Source organism: Paraphaeosphaeria sporulosa (assembly GCF_001642045.1).
Source record: "Paraphaeosphaeria sporulosa strain AP3s5-JAC2a unplaced genomic scaffold CC84scaffold_5, whole genome shotgun sequence".
Lineage (NCBI taxonomy): Eukaryota > Fungi > Ascomycota > Dothideomycetes > Pleosporales > Didymosphaeriaceae > Paraphaeosphaeria > Paraphaeosphaeria sporulosa.
The window spans coordinates 2035200-2048130 of NW_017253364.1; the positions used below are offsets into that span (position 1 = coordinate 2035200).

General features: G+C 52.5%; 4 protein-coding genes across 4 annotated transcripts; all 4 read right to left on the minus strand.

The window, feature by feature from the left end:
• Window positions 1-2586, minus strand: CC84DRAFT_749081 (HET-domain-containing protein; the record flags this gene model as incomplete). Its single annotated transcript, XM_018187285.1, has 3 exons — window positions 1491-2586; window positions 813-1439; window positions 1-757 (listed from the first exon to the last, which is right to left on the minus strand). Coding segments are annotated over exons 1-3 (2132 nt in total), but the record flags the coding sequence as incomplete, so codon positions are not given.
• Window positions 2587-5452: 2866 nt separating this feature from the next.
• CC84DRAFT_749127 (cyclin-like protein) lies at window positions 5453-7215 on the minus strand. The gene is made up of 4 exons (XM_018187286.1): window positions 6687-7215; window positions 6304-6634; window positions 5598-6246; window positions 5453-5534 (listed from the first exon to the last, which is right to left on the minus strand). The coding sequence occupies exons 1-3, from the start codon at window positions 7119-7121 to the stop codon at window positions 5654-5656; spliced, it is 1359 nt and encodes a 452-aa protein (XP_018036480.1). The 5' UTR covers window positions 7122-7215; the 3' UTR covers window positions 5453-5534; window positions 5598-5653.
• A 241-nt stretch (window positions 7216-7456) lies between these two features.
• Window positions 7457-9673, minus strand: CC84DRAFT_1164463 (cytochrome P450 61). Its single transcript, XM_018178490.1, has 4 exons — window positions 9411-9673; window positions 9212-9362; window positions 7889-9137; window positions 7457-7833 (listed from the first exon to the last, which is right to left on the minus strand). The coding sequence occupies exons 1-4, from the start codon at window positions 9571-9573 to the stop codon at window positions 7795-7797; spliced, it is 1602 nt and encodes a 533-aa protein (XP_018036481.1). The 5' UTR covers window positions 9574-9673; the 3' UTR covers window positions 7457-7794.
• Window positions 9674-10263: 590 nt separating this feature from the next.
• On the minus strand, window positions 10264-12760 carry CC84DRAFT_1259391 (uncharacterized protein). The gene is made up of 3 exons (XM_018184907.1): window positions 12630-12760; window positions 10634-12575; window positions 10264-10583 (listed from the first exon to the last, which is right to left on the minus strand). Exons 1-3 carry the CDS (start codon window positions 12692-12694, stop codon window positions 10377-10379), a joined length of 2214 nt encoding a protein of 737 aa, XP_018036482.1. The 5' UTR covers window positions 12695-12760; the 3' UTR covers window positions 10264-10376.
• Between the last annotated feature and the right edge of the window lie 171 nt (window positions 12761-12931).

Consider the following 12931-nt stretch of genomic DNA (forward strand, 5'->3'; position numbering starts at 1 on the left):
AGTGCCTCCTCCTTGCCTTGCAGCGCCCGACTGTACATGGCCTCCGCCTCGGCCAGCTTGCCTTGGTTGGCGTAGAGCAAGCCTAGTTTGTGTAGTGCCCACTCTGTTCCCCCAACACCCACATTACCATCTGTGATACAATGTTCAAGTCTTGCAGCATGTTGAAGCAGCCGCTGCTGAAGGAGCCACCACTGATCTACGTCCGTACTAGGAACTTCAGATGCTACGCACGTCAGAGCCAACCGTGTCAGGCCATCGTCCCACTCGCTGTTCAAAACATATATTATCCATGAGTGCACACAACTATGCACTCCATACCCTGAAGACCTAGTGAGCTGTCCAAGTGAGGGTTCTGGATGAGCTAGACCGTACTCGCATAGCAGTCGCACTGCCTCGTTGAAACTTAACTCATCCTCAGTAAGCTTCTGTATCCACTTATTATCTGCGGAGCATGCATGTTGAAGAAGTCCAAACCACACGTCTTGTTTGTCAAAATACGCCCACAGCTTGAGCAACTGGGCTGATGCTGCGTTCTGTTTTCGAATCCGATCTAGGGTGACCTGCCATGTTGTGTACAATGATCGGTCTTCATAGCAGCTCAAACTCGGACTCGGCCTCTGGAGTTTCAACCAAGACGCCTCGTATAGCCGAAGATACTCTGCGAAGCTGATGGTCACGTGCTCTAGATACGCCCCAGCCGTAGACAAAGCAAGTGGTAGGCCGTCTAGCTTTACGACAAGCGCCTTTGCATTAGAATCTATTTTATCAGCCCTATTTAACTCGTTTAAATTGTTTAAAGCTTAGTAACATACCATTTTCAACACCCTCCCTTCTAGACAAATTTGACAGGATCTTGAGTCCCTCCTCTAGCCTTATCAACTTCTGAATGTGGAGCCGCTGACCTTGGGTAACCCTTGCCGACCGCGTTGTAATGATGATCGAGCCCTGGTCACTTTCTGGCAGATACCGACGTATATCCACTGTCGAGCGGTCAGAAGCATTGGAGGTTCGGGGATTGTCGTAATTGTCATAGATCATCAGCCAATGTGTATTGTCTGGGAGATCGAGCCAGACTTTCACTGCACTAACCACTCGATCAAGGTCTCCCTCTAAGTCTACTTCACTTAGCACTCTAGTGGACGGATGGTACTTTAGGACTTGCTGAGCAATGCTGCGAAAACAAAGTTGGAGGGAGTCTTCATCATTCGCATTTAGCCAGAATATTGCTGTGTGTTTCTCTTTATGCCTTTTAATGTACTGAATTGCGAGTTGAGTCTTTCCGATTCCTCCAAGCCCGTACAGGACTACTGCGGATCGGTTGCTATGACCGTGTAGCAGCTCATGCATCTTCGAGAGTTCTTCCTCTCTAGCAACGAACTGTGCAGCTTCAGGAAGCGATGCAAGGTTTAGTCCGACAGCATATAGCTCAAAATTAACACCTATAGTAGTTAGTATTATTTTGTTATTAGTACATCTAGGCAGAAGTATACCCTTGTGTAACTTGTGAATCTCCTCTCCTAGCCGCCGGAATGCATGGTCTCTGCCCTCCCCGTAGTTTGGCACCATAGATACACCAAAGATTCCGATCAAACAGTACGCTCCATCCTCTTCAACAGTAGTGTTGCGACGCTCGGCCCAGGACCTCCGCTCTCTAATGCTGAAATTTGACAGCGCATCGCCTCGGAGGGCTTTCTCTGGGATACCTGTGATCTCGTGTATCTCAGTCGTAAGCGATAGTTTGGCCCCGAGCCGCCGCCCCTCTACGCTGAAAAAGTTAACCACCCTCGGTGCGACGAGCTCTTGAAGCGTCCAGCCCCGGGCAAACCACCGACTTGTCCTAAGTGCCTCTTTCCACGCTCTTTCTCCATCTGATCCCTTGGGTTTGGAGACATCTGAAAGGTAGACGTAGCAGCGTGCAGCGTTCTGATACCACCGAAACATGGAGTTGATCGCAGCGCCAAGCTCGACCGCATTCCTCTTGTCGATGCAGCAGGTGTCTATCCAGAAGTATTGTAGTCCATCAGCTGCAGCCTGGTCCGCGCAGAACTGTATCTTCTTCCACCCAGCCTTGCTCCTAGTCTTGCTCCTATCTGCGCTGATTTCCATGTCTTGAAAGATGACCTCCTCTTCCCCCCATGTATGAGACAATATTACGTAGGCAGGGACATCGCCGCTAGTGGGCTCGCGAAAGACGAGTTCGCCGTCTGGTTTGCGCTGCAAGAGGCGTATGAGGGCCATGGCAGAGGGTCGGGTGGGGTCGCATGGAAGGCGGGAATCGTGCGGCTTATCTAGTATATCGGCGTGAGGTATTCAGGGTCGACGATAACGAAGCAGGTATTAGAGGACGGATCATGTTAAGGTGGTGCAGTGGTGGTTGTAGAGGCGCAGCTCGCGAGGCTGCATTATGGCGCAGGCTGACCGGGGAAGAGGTTCTCATGTCGCTCGATCTGGTTGAAGCCTGACGCACAGCGCATTTTCATATGTCAACCCATTTCAGATATTGTGCTATAACTCTATGGCGGTTCGAAAGAGAACTTGCCCTACAAGTCCACGAGTAGGGCAGAGCGTTAGCACTTGTAATTAAACGGCAAAGAAAGCGCAAGATGCGGCATGGTGAACTATCACTAATAAGTTACTAATCACTATGTCTTGGTGGAGTGCAGTGCCACAGGCACACCAGCCACAAACTTGGCTTGCCAAGCGGCTTCTGTGAATAGCTGAACATGAGTTAAATTACGCAACCTCAATTACGTACGCATGAAGCTAACCGAGTGCGGTAAGTGCTTGAGACGGAAGTACTGACAGGGGTAGCGACGATGCAAAGATTCGTGCGCGAATATCGACACATTGCAAGTTACAACTTGTAAGTGACATTGTAACATTCTTTACCGAAGATAGTGTCTTCTATCAATGCTAGAGCGAAGCCGGAGCTTCGGAGGGGCGATACAGGAAGGGACAATATTTTGCCACAACAGATAGCACTGAGCGAATCAGGCGAGAACGCACCACTGAAAGCGTAATTTGGGGAGCTGAAAGGCGCATGACTTTAAGAAATAGACATACAAAATAAAAGTCAAGCAGTTTTTATCGGCCACAGTATATCCGAGAGGTATAACTCTGAGAAGTCCAAGTATCCCTCTCATTTTTCGGCACAGGTGGTTTTTCGCTACGCGTGGAGGGACGTTAGCAAGTGGGCTGGCGGCCTTCGGGGCAGGTGAGTTTGTGGCCCATAATTTGTCGTGAGCTGTAGTTTGAGTTGATTAGTTGGTATGGAGAGAGGGGCGTGGTGGCGTACGTGTCGTGTGTTCGGTATTTCGGTAATCTAGTAATTTGGTGCCGTCGTGAGCAAGCATCCGATCGAGAGATCGATGTCGACTGTTGAGGGCTTGTGCGTGGTAAGAGTCGAGCTCGTGTCTATGAAGAAACGTCAAGCTAAAAGTGGGGCGTCTTCTATCCATTCACGACAGTAATCACGCTACTAAGTCGAGGTCTACAGACTCTTGTGATAGAGTAAGAACCCAGTGACATGGCCAAATTAACGGTTGATACTGAAGCGGTATCGTTTGCCAGGTGTTCCGTGAGTAGCCCGAGGCCCTGTCGAACTGCTTCTTGAAGCATTTAGTACCTTTAAGATACGCGAAGGGAAGACATGACTGAACTATGTAAGCTACTTGAGCACTACTATCACATGCATCACTTCATTACAGTAACCTAATTTTAGGTACATATCTCGACTTTACCACGCTGCTTTACTGAAAGAACTCTTTCACGTCATGTAACAGAGTATCCCTTTATTTCATGCCATATGTTTAGCATTACAGTCCGCGAGATCGCCACACATCACAATTGATTGGCGGCCGCGACCTCGATGCATTCACGCATATCACCAACTCCTTGAAAACAAATGCAACAGACTCATACAATTTCAAGTGTTTCTGCTTGACATCGAGCCCACACTGACACCCAACAAATGAGACTCATTAAAACAATGCTCATCCTTGCGATCTTCCCAACAAAGAAGCTGGAAAGTCTTTATGCTCACTTCTCTGGTTCCGATAATGAGATATCGCGAAGAGTGGGTATTAAAGTGGATGAAGACAGTACCATGAGCTTTCGAATGCAAATGTCTCGGACACAGCGCAAAAGGGACATCTTCAGGTAACGGCCGAATAACGTCTCTCAATCTAACAAGCAATCCTCCCTAAGACCACAAATGTACAATATGTTGGACGAGCAACGATTCCAGTGGGTCAAAGTCGTAACTCCGAGCCGCGACGGCTATGTCAAAAAGTTTGAAAATGATAACATGACCCGCACTAAATCTTATGTTGATATGAAGAGGGCCGTTAGTAAATGATACACACTCGCTTCGAAGAACTGCCCGACCCTAAAACAATGACCGAAATCAACGGGATGGGATGTGGCAATGTAGACGGGACTGGCGTGCTGACCGTTCCTTGTAAGTTTTGATGCAGCTACAAGTCCAGTTTAAGATTCGCACAAAGTTCACAAGAGACAGTGAGGAACTGGCTTAATGAGTGGAACGAAAATGTCAAACCCCTGAGTGGCGGTTTCTTGCCGTAAGTCTCTGTCAAGTTCGTATCGTGCAACATGTCTAATTGTACCAGGGACGACGGCTTCAAGAATTGGGAATAGTCACTAATTAGATGCCTGTGCTCCACGTAAGACCTTACGTTCTAAGCTTCGTGTACCCAGACCATGATATCAACAATCATGCGATAATTATATGTGCTCTCATCAATTTGTTATCTCATCGTAGTCACAGTCATTGAATCCGCCTTGGTCTGGCAATGCATTTCAATAGTGCAAACATGACATCTATGATTGAATTCTCCTATGAATCTCTGCAGACCTAAAGCTGAGCCTTCACCCTCCTCTCCATGTAATGAGGGCAGGAAGTAGTTCACTGTAACAGTGGTGGATGAAGTAGCTCGGAGAACTAGGGTAATTTCCAGCTGCCACGTCTACTAACACAATTCAGTTGCATATATATATGCGATACCGCGTCTCCAACTGCCAAGCCACCCGTATAGACATTTCCTTCCCGATGTCCATGCTCACTCCCCACCCCACTGACTGCCCCTGCGCTCAGAATGGGACGGGGACCTCGATGCCTTCTAAGTACCACGGCAATTGCCCCGCCTACTTCCTCGATCCCTTCCTAGCTCCCGGCCTCCACGTTGGTCAAATCGGCCGCCCCTGTCTCCTGCATTTCCACTTCCTCGACCCCGTCCCCTACCGTTGTGATGACCAGCTCGTTCGTGACCGTTCCGGTCATCATCGTCGCGGGTGATACGCTCCGCTAGGCTACGGCCACCACGAGCACGGGCATTCTCGTTTCCGCGCGAGCGACCGTAATCACGACCAAAGCCTCCACTACGATCTACGCCGATTTTCACAGGACGTGTAGGCTCTTCACTCCACATCGGACTAGACATTGAGCTTGGCGTGGCCTCGAAAGGAGCTAGTCCCTTGGAATTTGCGCGTACAGGTCTGTCTATTGGAATCGGAGTCTGCACGAAGTCAGCACTGCTTGCCACTCGCATGGGGACTGAACAAATGAAACGTCTCCTTACCGGAGATCAGTTCGTGCAGTAATAAATAGACAAAACCAAAAACAAGGTACTCTCGCTCAACGCACTCTTCTGGAATCCCAGTCTCTATCTCTTTCCCGATCCCGTTCCCGTTCTCTGTCGCGCTCTCGCTCTCGTTCGCGCTCCCTATCACGGAGTGGTTCGCGGGGACGCTCGCGGGGACGCTCGCGGTCTCGATCCGGTGCGCGGTCGCGCACTTCGGGAGTGTTCGGTACCTCCACTTCATACTCTTCTTCTTCAACAACCCAGTACTTATCAACCGCTTTCTTCTCCTCCTGCGCGCGCTTCGCGTCGAGCATGAATCGTACAGTGCCACTCTGTCCACGGTTCCCGATCGCGCTTTTCGGCGGCTGAGCTGTTCCTGGTGATATGGTTCCGGGGGTGGCGGGTGTAAGGGGAGCGAGGGGTGATGTCGGATCGATGCCATTCCGCGCTTTGGTTCCGTTGGTGCTCTTGGGACCGGAACTGGTTGCTTCGGAGGCGTAGGTGGCGTAGCGTGGTATTTTAGCTGCGGAAGCTTCGTTGTTGAGTGTGATTCGGATGTTGATGAACGTTTCAAGAGAGTAGTACGGGCCGAGCGCGGTGTTGACTCGATGGTGCGTGTATAGATCCAGGAGATCAAGCAATGTTTCTGCACAATCATTAGAAAACAGGCCAATCCACTTTAATGTGCATCTGCCACACTCACCCATGATTTCAGCCCGTGTTGTGTTCCACTTGCTGTACCGGCATACTCCTGCATCAACGATCTCGCTGGTATCCATCTCATGGAGACGAGCAGCCAGCTCGATGCACGCAATCGCCATAGTCGGCGTCGTCTGTTTGAGCGGCGCAAAAGTCCTATACATGTCGAGACTCACGTTCCACATCGTCGCGGCCTCGCGTCCGGGGTCAAAGCGCAAAGCCCGCGCCAGCTTAACCATGACCTTCTGCGGGTATCGATTTCGGAAGTCGAAGCCGGCGCTCTCAAGCATGAGGCGCTCGAGACCTAGTATGAGCTTGGAGTGATTCTCGAATCGCTGCAAACCAAATGTCAGCTTGAATCCCATCTCCAGAGCGAAGCGCGCATACCGGATCATCGCTGCTCAGCTGCTCCCCCACCCCGACCTTGCTGTTATAATACGCCGCAAGCACCTCCCTACTCTTCTTCAGCGTATCCTCAATCTTGCACGCAGTGAACAGCGCCGCTGCCGCTGCGCCCTCCCAGCTGTACTCGTTCTCCGCATGCAGCAACCGGAACTTGTGGTAGTATATCACGGCCGTATTGAAGGTGCGCACAGGCAGCTGCAGCGCTCGCCGCACTTGGTCGATGTATGCGACGCCCTGTAACCGGACTGCATCCTCTTTCGCATCCGACATGGCGAGGTCCACAAGACATCTCTGGATCGCCGACTGCAGGATATAGGGTTTCGCGACTTCGATGTACGATGGGTGCGGACCGATTCGAGCGGAGCTTGCAGGCGTTCGGTCTCGAGAGTCGTTCGTTGGCGAGGCGGTAGGCGCCATGATGGCTGGAGCGTGGTTCAATCGTATGCGCGTGTTAGAACAGGGCGCTTTATGGGCAGCGGCCGTCCACTATCGTTCCCAGCTCTCAAAGCTTGGCGTCCGTCGAGCGCCTCCTTTCCTCGTGGCGAAAGGCTAAACTCCCAAATTTCGTTGCGAGGGGTGCAAGGGGAACGTGAAAGTGGGATGCATCACGAAGTTGGGTCCAAAAGTTCGAGGGTCATAGCTTCCGTGCAGTAGCGCCATTTCCCACCTGGGAAATCCACTCGCTGCGGCGTGGAACACGGGACAGCAGATGGTGCACATGCCACATACCAAAGCTCAGCCCGAATGCTTACGGGCCACATAAGTTCACTTCCGTCCTCTCATTCCTCTGCCATTAACCACCGTTGCTACCTTTTGATATCGTTATACACAATCATGCCATCCAGACGGATAACACTATTACCGCTTTCCTACGCCGTCCTCATTGTTGGCTGGCATTGCCAACATAGTCCGGTCGCTTTCCTGAAAAGCGCCGTTCCTCCCACCATAAAAGTCTAGAAGATAGAAAGGAAGCACGCTCTCAAGGCGGCCCGCTTTCATGGGTCAAGAAAGGAATAAGGACTCCATGTAAATGATAAGAATGCCAACATTGCTAAACGCGCGTGTCATGAAAGGAAGGGACCGTGATTTTTTACGCATCCCGCTCTTTGAAGGTGAGTAGGCAGTCGTCCTATGTAATGTTAGTCAAATCTTTCACGTCTAAGCACGAGCGCAGGAGAGCTCACCATCGGGAAAATCGTAGCGAAAACCTTGATCTCCTCACTCTTGTCTGTGACCTGGTGGTTCCAGTCCAGCATCATACTGGCCTTGCCAATCATAAGCATCAAGTTCGCTTGTGCATAAACCTGGCCCAGGCAGTAGTGAGGACCAGTGCCAAACACCAACCAGTTCTTGACCTGCTTGTCCGCGTCGCCATTGATCCATCGCTCCGGAATGAAGGACTCAGGGTCGTGGTAGGCCTCGGGATCATGAAGAGCCATGTAGGTTGTAGGAATGACCATGGAGCCCTTGGGAACGGTGTACTCAGGTGTGATCGGGAAGTCCTTCTTTGCGACGTAGGGCACCATGATGACGGGAGGGCGGTAACGGAGGGTCTCCTTGACCACGGCGCGCGTCCATGGGAGCTTCTCGAGGTTGTCAAGACTGATCGGGGCGTGCATGTCACCGTTGCGAGCAGCGATGTTCTCCTCGCGCACCTTCTCCAGAAACTCGGGGCGGTCAGCCATAATCTGGAACAACCAGGTGTTGGCGGAAGAAGTCGCGTCCTGGGAAGCGAAGAGGAATGTGAACAGGGTCATGGAAATTTCGAAATCGGTGAATTCACGGATCAGCATCGACGGCTTCTCGGTATCAGGGACCTTCTCGCCAGCGGCAATTCTTTGGCGGTACTTTTCCGACTCGATCATGGCTGACACCCAGAAGTCGAGAATGCACTTGTTGTCACCTCCAGCTGCGAGACGGACCTTGGCTTTGGCAGCGCATCGAGAGAACTCTTCCAGGACCATATCCGCGGACTTCTTGCCATACCAGCTCTTGGTGAATGGCAAGATGATAGGGAAGTTGACGAGCTCGAGCGCGGCGGTGATCAAGTAGTAGTCGTCCGCAATCTTCTTGATCGCTGCCTCGGAAATATATTGACCGACAAAGGTACGGCAGCTGAGAGCGCACTGCAGTTCGCGGAACTCGCCCATGAACGGTACGTGCTTGCCGTTGTTGTCTTGAGTGATCTTCACAAACTTCTGGAAGTACTCGTTGTATATCTGCTCCTGGATCGGAAGGTACTGCTCGAGCGCGTGGCGAGTGAAGAGACCGTTCAGGCCCTTGCGGTAGTCGACGTGGGCCTTTCCATCGAGGAAGACCCAGTTCTGGGGGCGAAGGAGCTTGTACGCGGCATCGACAACACAGGGCTTGACGAATGTGGGCGAGTTGAAGATCTTACGCGCCATGTCACGCGTGGAGGCAATAACAACGAATCTACGAATCGTTAGTACGTGCAACAAAACGCGAGGCGCATCGCCGCTGTGAGCGCTAGCAGGAGGTGGACATACTTGTGGAAGACAGAAACGCAGCTCAGAGGACCTGACTCCCATTTTGCGTGGTATGCCTTGAAATCCGGGTTCACAGACTCAAGGAAGGGTCCGATGAAGGGCGCCTTCCACATGGGCCCAACGATTGAGCCCTTGTTCCAGATGTACTTGACTGCCAATAGTTAGCGAAACCCGGGGGCGCGGTCGCTCCAAGACATACACTGATCGTATGCGACAGCAAGCACCAGAATGGTCAGAACGAGCCTCCATCCGCTGAGGTTGTTCATCAACATCGACACCAGGCCATTGGGATCGAATGAAGCCGCCATGTGGGCGACTTTAGCATCGGCCGTGGGCGACACGAAGCTCGCATTGACAGCCATCTTGGAGTCACTGATAATGAAAGTGGTGCCAGGAGGCAAAGGGAAGCCAAAAAGAAGGGTAGCGACAGCTCAAGGGGTGCGCGCGCAAAATGTACTGGCGCCCGTTGGAAGAAGTGGAGGGGGGCAATTGCCAATCAAACTTGGGTGGTCAGTGCGCGATTCATTCCCCTTCAAGCTTAGACTCCGAGGTGGAAAGCCCAAACCCCGGCCCGGACGCAGGTGGTGCCATGGATGCGTGTGCCACCACGCTCAGTGACGGATATCGCATGCTCAGCATTCCGAGCCTCCTACAGCGGCTATATCACCTGACGCAGATTGGTGGACTGGCGAACCCCGCTTTGATCCTGCTATGCAGACAATTTTTGTGGCAAGATATGCGCAGCCTTGCAGCGTCTCCCCGTACTGTAAAATTAAGGCCAAGGCGATATACGCCGATACGGTCATAGACGACGGGAACAAGAGACTGTACTTGCCACAAGATAGTCATTGTGTCGAGTCAGGTAAGCTACTGTGAGGCTCGTGGTGAGGAAGGCCCGCACCTACCGCTAGGCCCAAACATCGAATTGCGTACATTCAGACCCTGAATCTGGCGACATTGAACTGGCTAGACGATTTTTACATTGAGTATGTATCATTCACAGAGAAACTTGTAAACATGTTGCTCACAGAACACCTCAGCGATATGCTTGAAACCGCTCCATGATGCCGGGGTATACCAAATGCTCATGCCCATACCGTTGCGCCGAATATGCGTACACCATGCCATGCAGATCGTCATTTCCTTCACTTACACCTTCCGCCTTTCACAGCCACTGATCGTTATCATCAGCTACGTCCAAATCGACTTCCACCTTCACGTCCACCTCGCCACCAGAGACTTCGTCGTCTGCGTCTTGATGCACCAAAGGGTCATCGATCACAATCGACTGCTGCACGACCGTGGCTTCGTTGGGAACCCACGATAGGTCGGCGATACTGACATGGTCGATGCTGGACGCTTCGTCGAGGAACTGCTGCAGGTCAGTATAGTGTAACATTTGATGTTGAATGTGCCTCGTACAATCTCCGCTTGGAAGCGTTGCTCAAAGCTTGCCACAAGGGTATGAGCACGCTCCGCGTGATGACGGACGCCCGTGCAGCCCTTGGAGTTTAGCAGATGCCGCTTCAAGACCGTCTCTTTTTCGGACCCAGCCTTGACTCCAGCAATGGCAAGAGAACGAGGCCGGTTGTCAAGTCGAACAACACCACCACGTCCTCCCCGAGTGCTACCACGGCCTCGAAGGCCACCGCGGAACGAGAAACTGCGCCCGTTCAGGAAGCCACCACGAGAGATAGTCATTGTGTCGGTTGACCCAGCGGTAGCAAACAATCCCGCAGCTTCGGCTGCTAGCTTCGCGAGATCTTCAGAGAGTGCTTGTTTTTCCTTCGCAACAATAGCCTCAAGACCTTTAGCCCTTGCCTTCTCTATCAGCGTTGAACGCAGTCCAGTCAATTCCTCCTCTTTGGCCTTGAGCTGCGCGCTGATCAGGTTTGATCGAGCTGTCACCTCCTCGGACCTTCGACGCTTCTCCTCGAACTCCTTCTGAACCTGTGCTTGCTGCTTGCTGAATTCTTCTATGTCAACCATTTCCTCGTCCTCGTAATATATTGCGGGAATGCCTTCTTGACGAGGTGTCTTCCCAACAACGCCGTGGAAGCCGTTGCTGGGACCAGGCTGATACCAGAATACTTTGACAAATCTATTATCGAATATCGCTTTCGGGCTGTCATAGGCGCGCTGAGCAGCAGGGTGATCGCTAAACTTGACAATAGCAGCGCGTTCCTTGGTGCGTACTTGCACATCGACGATTGCACCAAATTGTGAGAAGAAGTCGCGCACATGTTGTTCGGTGAGGCGGTCCTCGGGAATCTGTTCAACTGCCAGTGTATCGTCCGGGCCGCGTAAGGGTCCGGAGTGCGAAAATGAAGCGCGAGCACGCTGGTAGTGGTTGCGGTTGCTATCGTTTATTCTACGACTATTCAGATGAGGGGGGATTGCCAGCAATGCGTTGTTCGGATCGTATTCTGGATCCGCAGGAACAACTACTCCCTGAACATGATCATAAGGGCATAGTGTTCCTAGATGACAGATTCCTTTCGTCTCATAGTCCTGGCATTTAATTTTGGCAACCGCAGGATTGATAAGGGGGACATTGGGATGTTGTGAGCCCAGTCTTTGGCCTGAATAACCCATGCTCATCATCGCAGAGAGATTGGCCAGGAAACTGAACGGGTTGAGAGGATCATGGGGTGAAAACTGAGGTAACACAGGCGGTTGTCCATTCGGAAACATGTTAGGCGTGAACCGTGTAACGTTCGGCAGAGGCCCAGCCCTTGCTGCTGTTACTACCGTAGCATCTGCACGCTGTCCGTTTCTCCCGACCTGTCCTCCACCTCTTCGCGCCAGCTGCTTGTGTGGCCGTTCACCCGCAGAGATGTCTGCGTCGTTGTCGTCGCGAGTAATGCGATCCTGGAGTTTGCGCTTCCTCCCGGGAGCTTGACGACCATCCTGCATGTTTGTTGAATTGCGGTCGGCGCGTGGTCCTGTCGGGATAAAGTCGTCGTTGCTCAGCGGCGCCGTGGGTATAGGCTGAGCTCGAGGCACGAATACCGGCGCATCTGGTGCGAGTGTAGACGGCGCAGGGCGCGCGGAGGAGCTGGACCTCGCGGCGTCGGCTTTGGGACCGGTTGGAGGCGTCGCTGTCGGCTGCGCTGGTTGCAGGGCTCCCTTTGCCTTGCGTTTCGCCGCCAGCTTCTTCCTATCTTTCTGTTTCCCTTCTACCGGCTTGGTCCATATCCTGTGCTCAATCGCCGTAGCGATCTCGTCGACGAACGCTTCGGTGTGATCTTCGAGGAAGTCGGAGAGCTGCTCAATACTGGCGCGCTTGATCTCTGCCGGTGAGCCTTCTCCCGCAAACAGCTCTGCGACGTAGTCCGCCAGCACCTCGGGCTCTGCTTCGGTTCTGTCTCTATTAGCTTGCTGTTCCCGCGGCATACAAGCTCCTTGGGTGGCTTACCGATTCGCTAGCTTTGGTAGCAGCCATTGCTTGAAGGCAAGTTTGTCCTGCTCCGGAAGCTGCATCGCTGCTCCACCCTCACCGTCGGCTCTTCGGTCGAGCGCAGAGTCGAAGCGACGCGTGGAGAGCGCGTCGGGTGCTTATCCCAAGCTGCCGCTGTCGAAAGATATAGCGGCTCGAGCGCCAGCTTAGCGCGCCGGCGGCGAGCCCCGCCTTCGCCGACCCCACCCATCCCCTATGGACTTAGCTGAGGCGAAGGTAAGAGAGGCTTTACCTAAATTCACCCGCCCGTGCAATACATG